Source organism: Trichosurus vulpecula, chromosome 8 (assembly GCF_011100635.1).
Source record: "Trichosurus vulpecula isolate mTriVul1 chromosome 8, mTriVul1.pri, whole genome shotgun sequence".
NCBI lineage: Eukaryota > Metazoa > Chordata > Mammalia > Diprotodontia > Phalangeridae > Trichosurus > Trichosurus vulpecula.
The window spans coordinates 78,849,990-78,867,179 of record NC_050580.1 but is presented as its reverse complement, the minus strand read 5'-3'; the positions used below and the strand labels follow the sequence as shown (position 1 = coordinate 78,867,179).

Sequence of the window (17,190 nt, the reverse complement as noted above, 5' to 3'; positions counted from 1 at the left end):
GATAGAAGGAGAACCAAGAGAACAATGTCACAAAAAGCTGGAGAAAAGAGAATGTCAAGGAGAAGAAGGTGATCAACGGCGGCAAAAGCTGCAAAGAGGTCAAGACCAGCGAAGACTGAGAGAAGGCCATTAGGTTTGGCCATTAAGAGATCATTGGTAACTTTGGAGAAAGCAGTTTCAAATGAACGATAAGGTCAGAAACTAGACTTTAGAGAGTTCAGAAGAGAATGAGAGGAAAGGAAGTGGAGGCACCTACTACAGACAGACAGCCTTCTCGAGTAGTTTAGCCAAAAAAGAGAGGAGAAATATGGGATGATGACTAAAGGGATGGATGGATCAAGTGAGGGGTTTTTGAGGCTGGGGGAGACATGGGCATGTTTGTAGGCAGTAGGGAAACAGCCAGTGGACAGAGAAAGAATAAAGTAAAGTGAGAGATTTGGGGACGTCACAGGGAACGATCTGCTAAAGGAGATGGATTGGAATGGGATCACTTGTGCATAGAGAAGGGTTTGCCTTGATGGGAAGAAAGGCCATCTTTTTTTCAGTAACCATTGGGGAGTCACTGGAGGCTCTTGAGCATGAGAATGACAAGATGGCAATGCAAGACTGCAACAAAGAGAGACTGAAAGCAGGAAGATGAATAAGGACGGTATTGCAACGATCCAGTCAGGAGGTAATAAGGGTCAGAAATAGGGTGGTGGCCACAGAAATGACAAGGAGTGATGCAAGGAGTGATGCAACTTGCAAGGACTGATGAGTCATTTAGTGATGTTAAGATGCAAGGTGCCGAATCATTTAAATCTCCCAGCAACACATGGAATAAAGAAGACAGGGCACAGAAGAAGGGCAACCTCAAGCTATGTAAAGAAGCTAATAAATAAATGCTAATAAATGATGTTTAACGGTCTCATCAAATTTGAAGATGACTCAAAACTGGAAAGGAGGGTTAACACACTGAATGACAGAGCAGAGATCCGAAACTATATTGATAGGTTAGATAGAAAATTGGAACAAATCTAATAAGATGAAGTTCAGCAGAAAACAATGGAAAATCTTGTACTTGGGTACAAAAAATCAATTTCACAAATATAATATCAGGGAGACATTAGGGGACAGCAGTTGTTCTGAAAAGTATCTAGGGGGTTTTAGTGGATTCAAAGCTCAGAAAAAGTCAATAGCGCGATGTGTCAGCCAAAAAAAGCTAAGATGATTTGGGCTGCATTAACAGAGGCATAGTTATCTTTCAGGAATAGGGAGGCGATCATTCATTCCATCATAATCTTCCCTGTTCAGACCTCATCCAGAGTATTGTGTTCAATTTTGGGCACTGTAGTTTAAGAAGAAAATTCATACTCTAGAGTTTCCAAAGGAAGGTAACCAGAATGGTGAAAAGCCTCAAGTCCATTGTCATATGACGACTGGCTGAAGGAGTTCTGCATGTGTAGCCTAGAGACAAGAAGACTGGCGTGAGGGGGAGGGCAGGGAGGATATAATAGCTGTCTTCAAATATTTGAAGAGCTTTTGTGTGGAGCATGGATTCAACTCCTTCAGTGTGGCCCCAGACAGCAGAGTCTGGAGCAATGGGTAGAACTCACAAAGAGGCCAATTAGGTTTGATGTCAAGAAAAACTTGCTAACAATTAGAGCCATCCAAAAGTGGAATAGACTGACTCAAGAGGCTGTTGATTCCCCTTCCTTGGAGCTTGTCAAGCAGATGCTAGACAACCACTTGTCTGCTATATTACAATAGAGATTTCTTTTATGGTTTGGAGTAGAGGACTACTAAAGTCCCTCCTAACTCTCAAATTCTGTGATACTGTGAAATCTCTTGGCTTCTTCACTCCCAGACTAATTGTTTGAGATGTGAATACCCGGAGACTGTTAGAGGGGGAAAAAGGCCTGTTCAGCCTATGACTTCTTTATGTTCTTTTTTGAATTTAACTTATTAAATTAAAAAAAACATATCTCCCTCCTACCTTTCCTGGCCAATGGAAAAAAAAGAAAAGAAGAGAAAAGTCTTGAAACAAATATGCATAGTTAAACAAAACAAATTCCTGCATTGGCCATACTCAAAAAGCAGACTCCCAATCTATACCCTGAGTCCATTACTCTTCTGTAAGGTGAAGGGCAGCATGGTTCATCATTAGTCCTCTGGACTAGTCCTACATCATGCCTCTCAGATTGGCAAAGCTGGCAAAAAAGGAAAATGACACATGCTGGAGGGGCTGTGGGAAAACAGACTCATTAATGTCCTGTTGGGGGGGCTGTGAACTAGTCCAGCTATTCTGGAAAGACATTTGGAACCACACCCCAAAAGTTAATAAACTGTGTAAGTCTATACCCCAAAGAGGTCAAGATAAAATAAAAGAATTCATATGTAGGAAAATATTTATAGCTATTCTTTGGGCAGTGGCAAAGAACTGGATACTAAGGGGGTACACATAAAATGGGGAATGGCTGAACGAATTATGGTTTATGAATAGAACAGAATACAATTGCGTTCTGTCTTCTTCTAACAAGGATTTTCCACTACTGATCCAGAACCACCCCTTACTTCCTATCATTTCTGGCATTGAAAGTTCCAAAATGGAATCCGATGACCTAGTGGTGGCTACTGATGAACCGTTGGCCTGTATTCTCAGGCAACTCTGGGAATGTGTGCTCAGCTGGAAGGAGAGCTCCTCCCAAATCTTCCATTTAAGGAGGGTACCCAGGGCAGCCATCTCACCATTGCCCACTGAGCTCTGTCCCTCTGAACTTTATTGTGCCCGTTGCACTGGGGACCCTCTGCCTCCCTACCTCCAGCTCTTTTTATATGTTGTCTTTTCCCATTAGACTGTGAACTCCTTGAGGGCAGGAACTGTCTTTTGCCTTTCTTTGTATCCCCAGTACTTAGCACAGTGCCTAGCACATAGTAGAAGCTTAATAAATTATTGACTGACTGCTGAAATCAATGCCACTGCCCTACCCTAAGTCACCCACGAGCTCACTTTAGACATGAAGATAGTGAACTTAATTTCTAGCCAGGGCACCTGAATACCATCCAGGTGATAACCTTACTTCAGGTGATATTTCTTCATGCACGCACGTCATGCCTATAACCCCCTGTGTCAACTAGACTCTGCCTCCAAATGCATTTAGGGAAAGGGGGACCCCTGATACACAATCTGGTTCATACTCTCAACCCAGGGAGAGCTTGAGAATGTTTGTATCTGGCTCACGTTTCCTACAAAAATCTTTCTGGCTCCTGTCCCTATCCAGGCAAACTTTGTGAACATCAATAGCTGGTCCATTTTGTTTTTTCCCCACAAAAGAGTCCTTAGCTCCCCCGTAAGCTCCCAGACTAAGAAGATAACAGATATAAAACAGGTGCGATTGAACCTGGAAAAAATGCGGAATGGATTCATACCTAAATCCCTCAATCACCAGGAGAATTTCAAGAAATTCTCCCTAGAGAGTCCCTCCTTCCCTCAGAACCTATACATTTCATATGGCATAGGTTACCAGCAAAGGGGTGTAAGTCTTGGTGGCTCTTTAGTACTATGCTAATCCTACTCCTTCGAGGCTATGTAGATGGCTTGCACATCTCTCTCCAAGTTCAAATGAAGTGGAATATTGCTGTCTCCTCTCCGGCCTTCTCTTTTCAAGGCTCTAAATTCCTTCCTCTCATTTCATCAAAGTTTCAAATCCTTCGCCCTCTTATCCATATTGAGGTTCCATCTCTTCAGAACAGAAGGCTTCCTCTCTCCTTCTCCATCTCCAGCCCCTTGATGTAGGTGGTTCTCTTCAGAGATCTCCTTCCAAGCTCACGTTCAGCACAATATCTCCATCTCCTTTTCCCTGACTTCCTTTATGTCCCCACTGAAATCCCGTCTAATAAAGGAAACCTTTCCCGACTGCTCTTAATTCTAGTGCCTTCTCTCTACTAATTATTTCCTATTTATCCTGTATGTAGATTGTTTGTATATATGTTTTCACATTGACTCCTTTGTTAGATTGTGAACTCCTTGAGGGTAGGAACTATTTTTTGCTTCTTTTTATATCCCTAACACTAGCACAGTGTCTGGCACATAGCACTAAACAGGGCAACTAGGTGGTACGGTGGATAGAGTGCAGGCCCTGGAGTCAGGAGGATCTGAGTATAAATTTGGCCTTGGATACTCGCTAGCTGGGTGACCCTGGGAAAGTCACTTAACCCTGTTTGCCTCAGTTTTCTCATTTATAAAATGAGCCGGAGAAGGAAACGGCGAGCCATTCTGGTATCTTTGCCAAGGAAACCCCAAATGGGGTCACAAAGAATCAGATGTGATTGAACAGCAACAAAGTTATTCTTCCCATTTTTCAGATAATTTCACTTCCCCAGAGACACAGAGTTAATAAGCGTCCAAGCTTGGATTCAAACCCAGATCTCCCTGACTTCCCACACATCTTTCCATTCCACCAAAGGGTACCGAACTTGATGTCAGAGAGCCAAGATTCAATTCCCAGCATCGTTCTTACCGTATGAATGTTCATAAGCAAATCACTTAACCTGCCCAGGCCTCAGTTTCCTTATCTGTAAAATGGCAAGGCTGGACTAGACGATCCCAAAGACCCCTTCCAGTCGATTCAATGGTATGGTCCTATGACATACGTTGTGCATGACATACATTGATTATGTGAGCATCAATTTACAGAACATTACAAATATTGAAATTCCACCTAAGATCCAGTCTGGGGCTGGGGCTGGGGCAGGGAGAAAAAGAAAGATAAGAAAAAGCACCAAAGAAGTTCCTGATACACCCAGGACGTGCTTCATTCACTTAGGGACTTAGGATGTTTAAAGCTGTTTTCTGTGAATCTTTGTCCACGGAGCATATGTACAAACAAACAAGAGGGTTTTTTCTCCCTGTAAAAAGTTAATCGGCTTAAAGTGTGCAACTAAATAAGCAAAGCTTACATTAAAGGATGCAGAGAAAGGGTGCCCTGGAAAGAAAGTTCTAGGAAATACAATATCGTCTCTATGTTCTTTTGTGGCCCCCCCCTATAAATATTCATGAGTCTCTGTTAATGGGGTCCATAGCTCTACGCAGCCACAATCGGTTTTTTGTTTATTCTCAGGACCATGAACTTTGAAACCACGAACCTCAATTTCAGGACTTAGCATTCATGCATGTTAGCAGGCCGGGGGATGGGGTCGGGCAGGGGAAGATTACATATGAGAGGAAATGGAGGCAAAATGGGATTCACTCCTTCTCCCTCTTTTGACTGAGATTAAGTGTAAGATCTGCTTAGGATGGGAGGCATCCTGTCCCTGGGGTTTCCAGCTGCCCCCAGCCCTGAGGAAATGGCCTTTCTCTGATGGAGAAAGGTAGCCATTGAATTAGGCTGAGATGTTGCATTACTTTTTCTTTTTTTCACATCTTAAAGTTTAAACACTTGTTTGTATCACAGAACATCCGACCTGGAAGCAGCCATAGAGATTATTTAGCCTACCCCAACACCCCATGTGGCAGATGATGAAACTGAGGCATACAAAAGGGCCAAGGTCATATAGCTTGTTAGTGGCAGAGGCAGGCTATGACCATTTCATTCCTTAAATGAAGCATTTATTAAGTAACTACTATGGGGAAAGAAAGAAAAAAGAAAGGAAAGACAAGAAAGAAAAAAAGAAAGAAAGAAAGAAAGAAAGAAAGAAAGAAAGAAAGAAAGAAAGAAAGAAAGAAAGAAAGAAAAAGAAAGAGAGAAAGAAAAAGAAAGAAAGAAAGAAAGAAAAAGAAAGAAAGAGAGAAAGAGAGAGAGAGAGAGAGAGAGAGAGAGAGAGAGAAAAAGAGAGAGAGAGAGAGAGAGAGAGAGAGAGAGAGAGGAAGGAAGGAAGGGGAGGGAAGGAAGGAGGGAGGGAGGGGGGAGGGTGAGAAGGGGAGAGGGAGGGAGGAGGGAAGGAAGGAAAGAGGGAGGAGGGAGGGAAGGAGGAAGAGAGGGGGGAGGGAGGAAGGAAGGAAGGAAAGGACTACCTTGCCCTCAGGGAGCTCATATTTTTGAGGGGACACAATATGTCCACAGATGAGGACACACAAGATATTTACAAGACACACAGGTAATTTTGGTGGGAGGAAAGGTACTAACCAAATGGAGGAGGGGTGTTAGAAAAGGTCAGGTCTTCTGACTCCCCACCACACAGTCAATCTTCAGAACAACTTTTCCCTTTTCCCTTCCCTCAGTCTACTAGCATCTATCCAGCTCAGCAGTTTCTAATGAAAAATGTTGTGGGTTTTTTCCCTCCTACTTCTAGATTTGTTTACTTTGCCACTTAGAGCCAGAACTCGGGGGATGAAGTGTGCTCAGTGTGAAGCCAGCCACAACCTGGAAGTTGCCTGTGACTCAGAGGGACCATCTGTCTGAGCTGGCTGTTCAGTACCCAGGAGAGCACCAAACACAGGTAGGCATTTCGTAGAAGTCATGTGATGGTGACTGGTGGCCCCCACTCTCTCATGGATCCAGAATCTGTATAAGTAACAGAATCATCAAATATCAGAGTTGGAAGCGACCTCAGAGGCATCAAATCCAACCAGTATGTAAGCGAGAATCCTCTCTTCAATGGCCATCCAGTCTTTGCTTGAAGGACTCTTTCCAATGACAAGGAATCCACTATTTCCTAACTAAGGTAGCCCACTCCATTTTTGGATAGAAATTTTGATGTGTTTCTGACACCTCTTTGCAAATTCCACCCACTGCTCCTAGTTCTGGCCTCCGGAGCCAAGCAGATCCAATCCAATCCCTCCTCACCTACCTGAAGACTTCAGTCATACCCAACCCTTCCTGCCAAGTTTTGTCTTCTCCAAGTTAAGCATCGTCAGTTCTTTCAACTGATGTTCAGATGGCACAATCTCAAGGCTCTTCATCATACTGGTTGTCATGCAACTTTTTCCTCTCCTGGATGATCTCCAACTTTTCATTAGCCTTTCTAAAATGTGATTCCCAGAACAAAATACAGGACAAGAAATGCAGTTTGACCAAAGCAGAGCACAAATGGCGTATTCCCTCCTCACTCCCACTCCCATTGTATGGACTTTTTTTTCAATGTCTTACCACAGTGTTGACACATTTGGAGACCTAGAGACACATGACGATCTGGGAAGACTTTACGACTTCATCCAGACCCAAACAGAAAGAAGCTGTTGTACACATCAGTGTTTTTGTCACGCAGCAACAATTTAAGCAGCTCGGCATAGCCAAAGTTATGAAAGTTTTTCTTTTAAATCACCACCCTATCCAGTAAAGGAGTGTAGCTGAGATGCTGGAAGCTAGGAATTGCTGAAATTTAATCCTGAGGCTTATCATGATGGAATAGTAAGAATACTATACTTAGAATCTGAAGACAACCATTCAAATCCCAGCTCTCACATTTTCTATCTGTGTGACCATGGGCATTTATTATAGTGTGTTGTTGTTTACAATCCTTGAGAGTATAGCCTGTTTAATTTCTGTCTTCATATCCCTAAAGTCCAGATGATGCCTGACATACAGTCAGTTAATAAATGGTGGCCTTCCATGCCCCTCAGGAGTGAGGGGAAGTTCCTGGCTCTTAACTTCCTCCTCCTGCAGCATTAAGCAGAGATGGAAGCTCCTAAAACCAGAACTCTATTCTCATGTGCATTGTCTTTGACGCTGCCTGTACTCTTATAGAGCTCACTAACTGCCAGTGAATAATTAGAGATAATCCCATCCCTCAGAGAATGAGATGAAGTGAACAGGTAATTTCAGTCTCACAAATAACCTCTTCTTATCTGACAAAAAAATAGCGATATTGATCACAACTAATGTTTTCAATTTGTATAACTTATATTGATACTCATATCATCTTTATGAAATGGGGGAAGCAGGGGCAAGTATATCCACATATTATGGATGAAAAAGCAGGTTAAGTGAACTGTTCCAAGTCACACAGTAAATGGTAGGACTAGGTACACAGATTCAGATTGAGAGGCTTTGTCTTTGTTCAGCCTTCTCAATCTGCAGATGAAGAACCTGAGACGCAGGGAGGTTAAGTGATTTGTTTTACTAAGAAGTGAATTTCAGGATTTAAACCCTAGTTCTTTGGCTCCAAATCCAGCTCTCTTTCCACTGTGCCACACTACTCCCCAAAATAGGTCTTCCGACTCTGAGCTTGGGGCTCTTTCCAATATTCTATGTTATCAGGATAACTATTATTGTAAAACATTAAAATATAGTAATCCTAGAGCATCTTCTCAGGTAGCTAGGTGGCACAGTGGATAGAGCCCGGGCTTGGAATCAGGAAGGCTCATATTCCTGAGTTCAAATCTGGCCTCAGACACTTACTAGTTGTGTGACCCTAGGCAAGTCACTTAACCCTATTTGCCTTAGTAGGCAAATCTGTAGAATGAGCTGGAGAAGGAGATCGCAAATCATCCAGTATCTTTGCCAAGAAAACCTCAAATGGAGTCACGGAGAGTCAAACGTGACTGAAAACGACTGAACGACAGAGCATCTTTCATGTTTAATTTTGACGTTTTTTTTTTTTGCCCAGCAGAACAACTCTAATCCTTCCTTCCAAATGCCAGCTTTTCAAATACTTAATGACTGTTATTAGGTCCCTGTGAAGTCCTCTCTTCTTCAGGCTCAATATCCTTCATTCCCTCAACTGCGGGAATTTAAATCCCACACCTAGTTTCAGATCAGTTCTGGAAAGCCAAACAACAACCCTAATACCCTGAAACCTTCCTTAGGGCATGAATTAAATGCAGTAAATTCAGTTTCTGCTCAAGGGCTATTACATACACATCCCAACATGCCCTCCCTTTAAACCTCCAACACATCTCTTTTGTTCAAGCCCAGCTACTGATGCTCTAAAATGTCCTAGAATGCATTCCAGTTTGCAAAGTACTTTACGTATGTTATCTCATTAGATCCTCATAACAACTCTGTGAGGTAGGTGCCATTGTTATTCCTACTGGACAGATCCTTCTTTGGTTACAGAGGCAGGATTCAAGTGACAAGGCATACTTTCTCTCTTTTTTAAAGACATAAATCAGAACCATGAATTTTACATTCAACTATTCTTGCTTAGGATTATGCTTAAAACTTTTGAATCAATATTCACTGATGATAATTTTTTACCATAGTTCTCTTTATTTGTTTTATCCTTCCATGGTTTAGGCGTTAGACTTATATAGCTCATAAAAGGAGTTTGGTGAAGTGTTTTCTTTCTCAATTTTTGAGAATAATTTTTACACTTTAGGTATTTATTGTTCTTTGAAACGTAAATTTAATTCGCCTATAAATCCATCTCCAATTCTAACTTTCATTTTCCTCATTAGATTTTTTTTAAGATCACTTTTGGGGGGTTCTGTTAATTTGGTTATTTTGTATTTTTACGTAATCTTTTAAATTCCTCACTTTGTTGGCATGTAATTGTATAGTAGGTTCTGGTAATTATTTTTATTTCTCTGTTGTGAGTTCACCTTTTTTTAATTCAAGCATTCTTAAAAATAAAGAATATAACTCCCTATAAATCATCTAAGCCTAAACATTAATATTGCCAATCACTGTGTTTATTAAAGTTATACAAAGTGACCACAAAATTTAAAGAAATAAGAACTTTGGTACAATTGGGTATTCACTAATTCCTATCTTTAGCAACCATTGTTTATTTTGCCTAACCCTGCTTTTGACTCTAGACTTGAATAAAACTAATCCCTTAATGGAGTTAAAGGACCTTCCCTGGATATAAAACTGACTTTGGGGTTTAAGGCCACTTAGGATCAAAAGCCCTTCTACCCTGGGTCATGTCTGCTTCTGGGTGGAATGACGAGTTCCAATACCGGATCTACTACTTACTGCGTAACCTTGGACAAGACTCTCTGAACCTCAGTTTCCCTATCTATTAAAATGAGAGCATTGGACTAGAAGATCTCTAGGGCCGTTTGCGGTCTAGATTTATGATCTTGTGATTTTTCCATTGTTTTTGCTCATCTATAACTACTGTCATTCCTATAGCCAGAAGCCTATGCACGTGGTAAGCAGCACACCTGAGATTTAAACCCAGGTCCTCTTTGCCCAAAACTTTTAATTCCATTCTCTTCAGAGCTCTTCTTCCTCCTTCCCTGTGGCTTGGTCCCAGGTACATTACAGGGTCTGGTAACTCAACATATTGCACACCTCTCAGATCAATGAGCTATTGAATAAGCATTTGGTAAGCACCTACTATGTGCCAGGCACTGGGAAAACAAAGACAAAAACAAAATAATACCTACTTTCAAGAAGTTGAAATTCTTTTAGGGAAGAAGACAACGTGTGCACGTAAGTAGATACAAAATACCAACTATATGTGTGTATATATATGTATATATAAAAGATATATACTAAAGTAGATATATATACTGTTACACATGTATAGTAGTATATATAAATATGTGTAGATATATAAGATATATATAATATCTACTATGGTAGATATATACTATTATACATGAATAGTAATATATATAGTAGATACAAAATACTAAGTATAAGTATATATAAGTACATGAGTATATACAAAATAAAGGCAAGGTAATGAGGATGGGGAGGGGAGGCACTAACATCTGGGGAATTAAGGAAAGGAGGCCTCAAGTAGGCAACGGCACTTGGGATGATCTTGGGAAGAGGCTAAGGATCCTAAAAGGTGGAGGAGAGAGGAGGAAGATCATTCAAGGGATAAGCCATTAACCCCAGAAGATATCTGTCAAAATGCAAGCATGCTACTTATGACGGGCAGCATTGGCACTTATTAAGATGGATTCATTCATAACAGCAACTAGCAGAAAATTGGGGTAAACAGAGGGGAGCACAGCACCAATTCATTTTGACTGGGAGAAGGGGGCAGGAAAAGGTCCCAACCACGCTGAGCTTACTAGGAGCACAGATGACAAAAAAAAGAGGAGGAACGCAGAATCCTAAGAATATAAGGAATAATGAAGAGAAACTTTGGGCATCATTCTTGCTTAAGCCTGGACACCCCCCCCCCCACCCCAGCAGTTTTCAAGGGGCCAGGGGGTTAAGGAGAAGTAAGATGAAAGGAGGCTACTAAGGATGTAACAGGCAGGGGATAACTATAGCTTTCATCTTCTGCCCCAACTCCCCACATTGTTAGTTCTAGGTGCCCTCAGAAAAAGCAAAGGAGAAAAACACAGTATTTTGTGTAATCATGGAATCCCAGAATGACAACTTACATTTCTATAGCACTTGAAGGTTTGCGAAGAATTCCTCACAACAAGCCTGTGTGATAAATCATGGAAGTGTGGGAAAAAAAAAAAAAACCAAGGTAAAGTGGTTTACCCATGATCACATTAGTAAATGTCTAAGGCAGGACTGAAACCCACATCCCCTGACTCCAAGTCCAAGCAATCCTGACTCCACTATGCATTGCTGCATCTCAATATTTCCAGCCAAACAGAAATGAGACCCAAGGCAGGAAAGTAAGGTGGCAGTACCAGGCCACAGGGGCAAAGAAAGGGATACATTTCCATTCTTTCCCTTTCTCCAGGATTCACCCTATCCTAGCCATTGACCACACTGCTTCCTAGACTTCTCCTGACCTTCACAATGGCTATTTATAAGCAGCTTCCTTCTTGCTTGAGCATGGTCAGTCTTCTAACAGTGCAGACAGTTGTCTTCCTCCCGGAACATAAGGTTAGTTCTCTTGAGGTTTGTGGTTAACCCAGCAGTCACCACTTACTGATATGCCCTTACTTTAAGCTATGGCACTGAATATGAAACCTATGATCCCACTCTCTTTCCTTAAAGCTAAAATTTAAGGAAGAGCAAGTGCATTATCAGGGTAAATGCAATGGGATTTATCCAGAACTGGAAAATAGGTGGTCCAGCTCTTAAAGTTCTGGTTTGATTTTGGACCCCATAGCTACCTTAGAACTCTCCTAAAGCAGATGCAAACCCACTAGGAGCAAACCAGGGGCATCCTTTAGAGGCACATCAGTACCAAGGCATTTGCACACGTGCACACACACACACACACACACACACCCCTACCTATGAAAAAGCATAGAATAACTTGCATTTACATACTGTTTTACGTTTACAAAGTGCTTCCCTCACCTCAACCCTATAAACTAGTAGGTAGTATGAATATTATTACCCCCATTTTAAAGGAGAAAAAAAAAAGGCTGAGGCTCATAAAAGATACTGCTTCTCTTTTCTAGGGAAAGCATGTCCCATTCTTCCAACTGATCCTCATATGGCATGATCTAAAGTCCCTCCTGCATGCTGATGCCCTAGTTTATCAGTATCCTTTCTAAAATGTAGGGCCCAGAACTGAACACAATAATCCACATGTTGTCTAGCCAGGGTGGAGGAGCCCTTCACTAGAGGTCTTTATGCAAAGGCTGGATGAAGGACTATTTGTCAAGAATGTTGTAAAGGGACTGATCTAAAGCAGATTGTTCACTAGGGTTGGACTACAAAGTCTCTGAGATCCCCGTTGAGTCTAAGATTCTGTGAAATTAAGTCAATTAGCCAAGGTCACAGAATGAGTGGTAGAGTCATCATTTGAACTCAGGCTGTCTTGGATACCAACTACCCAAGAAATCTTCAGAAATCAGTCTGTCCCTTTATGAAAAAGACAGGATAACTTTCTTTAAATGATGTTCTTTTTTTCTATTTTAATTTGTCTGTGAAGGAGACAAATCAAAACGGGTGAGGATATTGATTTCATTATTATAGATTGCCCAGTGGTGGATAGGAAATAATTTAGCATTACTGGATTCTGGCCAAAAGCCAATCACATCCTTTCCAAATCAAGCGCCCTCATTAATCCAGTGCAGTCCTTTCCAAGTGGGAATTGCCATAGATCCAAACCACATACTCTTTCCAAGTAGCCTACTTTGGATGGACAGGAACACACACGCACACTTTTTTGCACTATATTTCTCCACAATTAAAATTTGAGACGTATTTTCTCCGAGACAGAAGCATCCGCTAACCGCCTGGAAAGTGAAGAGGTAAAGGAACACGGGCAGAGATCCTCAGAACTGAGAACTAGCAGGCTGGCCGGATCCCTTCGAGATTGGCTTACTAGGGAGATTAGGACACCTGCTGGTTTCCATCTCTGCTGTGGGGCGCTTGGGCTACGGTGCTTTTCCAGGGATGAATTGATGGCTAATTAGAAACATACAACCAACTTCATTCACGCGCATTCTTGTATTGGTTGTGGTTGTGGTTGTGCGGGGGAGTCTTTTCCAAGAGCCAAATAAAGACCATGGGAAAGTTTAGATGAAATGTGCAAATAGAATGAAACTGGAGCTACCAACTTCTTCCGAAATGGGAAAATACTGCACTCCCACTGCCACCTCCATTCCCCTACTCCAATTTCGAACAGCCTGACAGGTGTCTGGTCCTGGACACCTGGCGATCTCTATTCTCTCTACTACTCCATCACCAGCTGGGTTCCCCTCCCCCGTTTTCCATCTTATCCCAGGTCCCTGTAGCTCAGACCAGCAGCCCCTCTCCCATGGAAACCCTCCTAACCAACCGTCACCCTATCCGAGCTTCAGAAGCAGCCGGGGAGAGAGTGCCCCTAGGTGTTATTTAAAGAGTTCCTCGCTGGGAATTCCCCCCCACCCACCCACTCCCGGGAGAAAGGAGATCTCCTGGGGGCTTAGGACCCGCAGGAAATACAGAAACACAGGAATGTTAACATCTCATTTCCATCTTAATGGCCACCCCCTGCCCCGGGGCAATGGGAAAGCAAACTTCGGCTCCACTTCCTGCAGTACCTACCAGCTTTGCAGGGGTCGTGATAATCTAGCGGCTCCTGGGTACCGTCCCCTTCTTCCAGCGCCGAGTAATCGAAGGCAGTGTCCCAGGGGTAATCCAGCCCCGCGGCGCTGCCGGGGAAAAACCCCAGAGGCAGCGGAGGCGGCAGCAGCAGCAGCAGGGCAGACAAGGTCCGGAGCGCAGTGGCCCGGGGCCTAGGAGCCAGCGCCATAGGTGCGCACGGAGCGCGGGAGATGACAGGACGAAGCTGCCGGGCCAGGAGGCAGGAGCGGAGGTGAGCCAGACTCGCCGCAGGCTCGGACTGCTAAGCGCGGCGGCCGTGCATGGCTCCGAGCGCGCAGTTCGTGCCAAGCGCTGCGCCCTCTACCCGCGCTCAGGGTACCCACCGCCGAAGCTGCCACTAAAGCTGCACTAGGAGGGGCAGCTCCGCCCCTTCTCCCCCGCCCCAGCTGGACCACACCGCCTTCGCCCCTTAGGGAGAAGGGAAAGCCAATCACACCGAAGCTGGCGGGAAGGCCCCTCCTCCGCCATGCACCTCCGGGGCATCCGTGGGAAGAGGGGCTAATTAGCCCAAGAGAGAGGAGCCGGCTGGGGTTTTTCGGAAGGCACCTTGGCTCCCCACCTGAGGGCCTCTGACACCATAAAACGAAAATGTAAAAGAAGTTCTAGTTCTCCGTAGTTTTGTTCGATCCTGCACAACTCACTTCCAACTCTCCCACAAAGCCCTGAGAAACGAATCTCACTTCCCTCCCACAGTAAGCTTGTGTCTGTCCTCTGAAATCTCCTTAGGCTGCTCTCCATTTCACCTGCTCACTGGTTAAGACACCGAAGCCCCCAGGTGGATTTCCTTCTCTCTTGACCTAGGCTAGTTTAAGTGTAAGAAACGCTGAACCACGTAACTGTCACTTTTGTGAAGAACACACAACTCTTATCTATTCTCATCCCAGCCTTCCCATCCAAATGGCCTAGTGTTCAGTTTGGGGGATAGTGAGTGGACAAAAAACGTTATGCACGTTATCCTACCCTTCAATTTTCTTCGCTGGAGCAAAGGGCCTCATTGTTTTGACCCTGACAGGACACATAGATTTGGGAGCAAGATGTTTCAGGGTTTCCACATAGAAAATTTCACTCTGCCGTGATAAAACATCACTGTCCTTTAGTTTCTAGAAGTCTATAATCTAAGATAACTTTCCCATAACAGCGCAATTACAAAGCTCTCTACCTTATCTCGCTTGATCTCACAGTAACTTGACGAGGCACTGCTACATTTACAGAGGAGCACACTGCCTCGGCCGGACTCAAAGTTACACACTGTACAATTGGACCAGTGGCCTCTGCCTTCCAGTCCATAGCTCTTTACACCATGCTGCCTGCCTCCCATACACCACCACAATGAACAACTTACTATAACCAAATTGTTGAAAACGTGTCGTATTAGCAAAGATACCTCATTTGCATGAACAAGTACTATAAATTTCTGAAACCTAAATACTCCAATTAAACCATTTTGTTGATCCACAGATGTGAAACTCGTAATACTGATGTACATATAACATAAATAGAAAGCAGAAAAGATAGCAAAAAAAAAATCAAATCTGTGCCATCTAAATCTGGACTATGTGGAATTCAGCTTGTCTTTTCTCTCAGACTCCCAATTTACGACTTAAGAAAATCACATTTTAGACATAGTCTCTAAAAATGGGATACCAAAGATATTCTTAGTTGTTGTTTTTAGAAAAGTAAAATACATCAAATGTGTTGTTTTATTATCAAACCCAGTAGAACCATCTATCATTATTTCAATGGATGCTGGAAAATTTGATTAGTCATCCAAATATGTCTCTAATAAACAATAACCAATGTTCCGTATGAGCTGTGGCACCCTTGGGTACATCTCTGGTACTTAGTTTCCTCCCCTGTCATATGAGAAGGGCTGAGATGATCACCAAGGACCTTTACAGATCTGCCAGTAACTTTGTAACATTTCCATCTTCATGTTATGTCATTAAAACAAATTCTTCTTTAGGTGAAGTCAAAGAATCTGAGCTTTACATCTCTCTTTCCTGTGTTTCATGATTATGAGTCAAAGAGCTCTCCACATTCTTTGCTCTCTTCATTCATTCAGCAAACACATAAGTACCTACTATATATAAAGCAGGATGCTGTGCATTAGATAGTAATACTGAGACAGACCAAACATGATCCTGCCATAGAGCTTACAATCTAGTATGGGAAATAAGAAGTCCACAAATTACATATTACAAGACTGAACATAAGTACATAGTAAGCTCAAAAAAGTTAAGGGAAAAATCACTTCTGCCAGGCAAAACAAGCAGGTTCCTGAAAGTGGGCATAGGTTTAAAGGATGGGTGGCATTTTAACAGTTAAGAGACTGGAAGGAGGAGGAACTGAGGTAAAGAAAGGGTACTGTAGACATAGGGAAGGAGGTGAGTAAAAATGAAAAGTCATATAACATGGGATGAATGTATAAGAGTGAGCAAGCTGGTTGGTACATCCCAAATGAGTATGAAAAGCCAAAAAAGGGAATATCCATTACACTAGACTGTGGAGGACACTGAATACCCAGGTTGCTTGCATTTAGTGACAATTTAGTAGGCAATGAGGAGCCATTGGTTTCAAGTAGTCACTGCATTATGAAAATTGATGAAGAAGATAGATTAGGGCAAAAGGAAACAAGGTTGAGAGACTGGTCCAGTTGAGAGGTAATAAAGGGCCTTGACTATAGTGATAGCAAGAGCCATGATGAGAGGACAGAGAGGGTGAAATTAATAGAATTTAGCAATTAGATGTGATGAAAGAATTGAAGAAGGCCAAGATTATCAAAATAGTTAACAAAAAAAAAACTGCAAAGCCATTAGAAGTACAGAAACATAGGAAGAATAGGAGCAGGTCATGAGTGAAGGCAATGAACTGAGTTTTTGACATCAAGCTTTAGATCCTAGTGAGACATTCAGTGTTAATTTGCAAATTGAAGTCTGGAAGAAAGGCTAGCTGCACGTAATTGCAGATCTGCAGTTCCATGTACTTTTTCTCTTCTGCAATTCATTTGCAAATGCTCATTCCGTGTTTAAGTTTAGAATAAAAAAAAAATTAAAGAATTTGGGGAGTCTGGCTCTCAGGAAAGTAGGGCTGGTGAGCTGAGAGTAATCTTCCCAGGGGTGAACTGGAAAGGCCCAAAAGGAAATGATATAGAGGGAAAAGGATAACACTAGTATCAAGGAGGACTGGAGGAGATAATCTATTGAAAGAAATAGAGAAGCTATCAAAGAAGAGAAAGAGCTTCATGAAAGCAACGGGAAGAGAGTGTTAGGGAGACATCCAACAACTATAGAAGTCAGTCAAGAAGGATGAGATTAAGCTCATTAGATTTGATGGATTGTCGACTTCCAAGGGAGTTAAG

At 42.6% G+C, this 17,190-nt stretch overlaps 1 protein-coding gene across 1 annotated transcript in view; it reads right to left on the bottom strand.

Annotated features, from left to right (window-relative positions):
• The window catches only part of TLL2 (tolloid like 2), a 162,433-nt gene extending 148,453 nt beyond the window's left edge, over positions 1-13,980 (bottom strand). The window contains exon 1 of the mRNA XM_036735783.1: positions 13,773-13,980. Coding sequence (XP_036591678.1) covers positions 13,773-13,980 — 208 coding nt within the window. The remainder of the gene's footprint in view (positions 1-13,772) is intronic.
• Between the last annotated feature and the right edge of the window lie 3,210 nt (positions 13,981-17,190).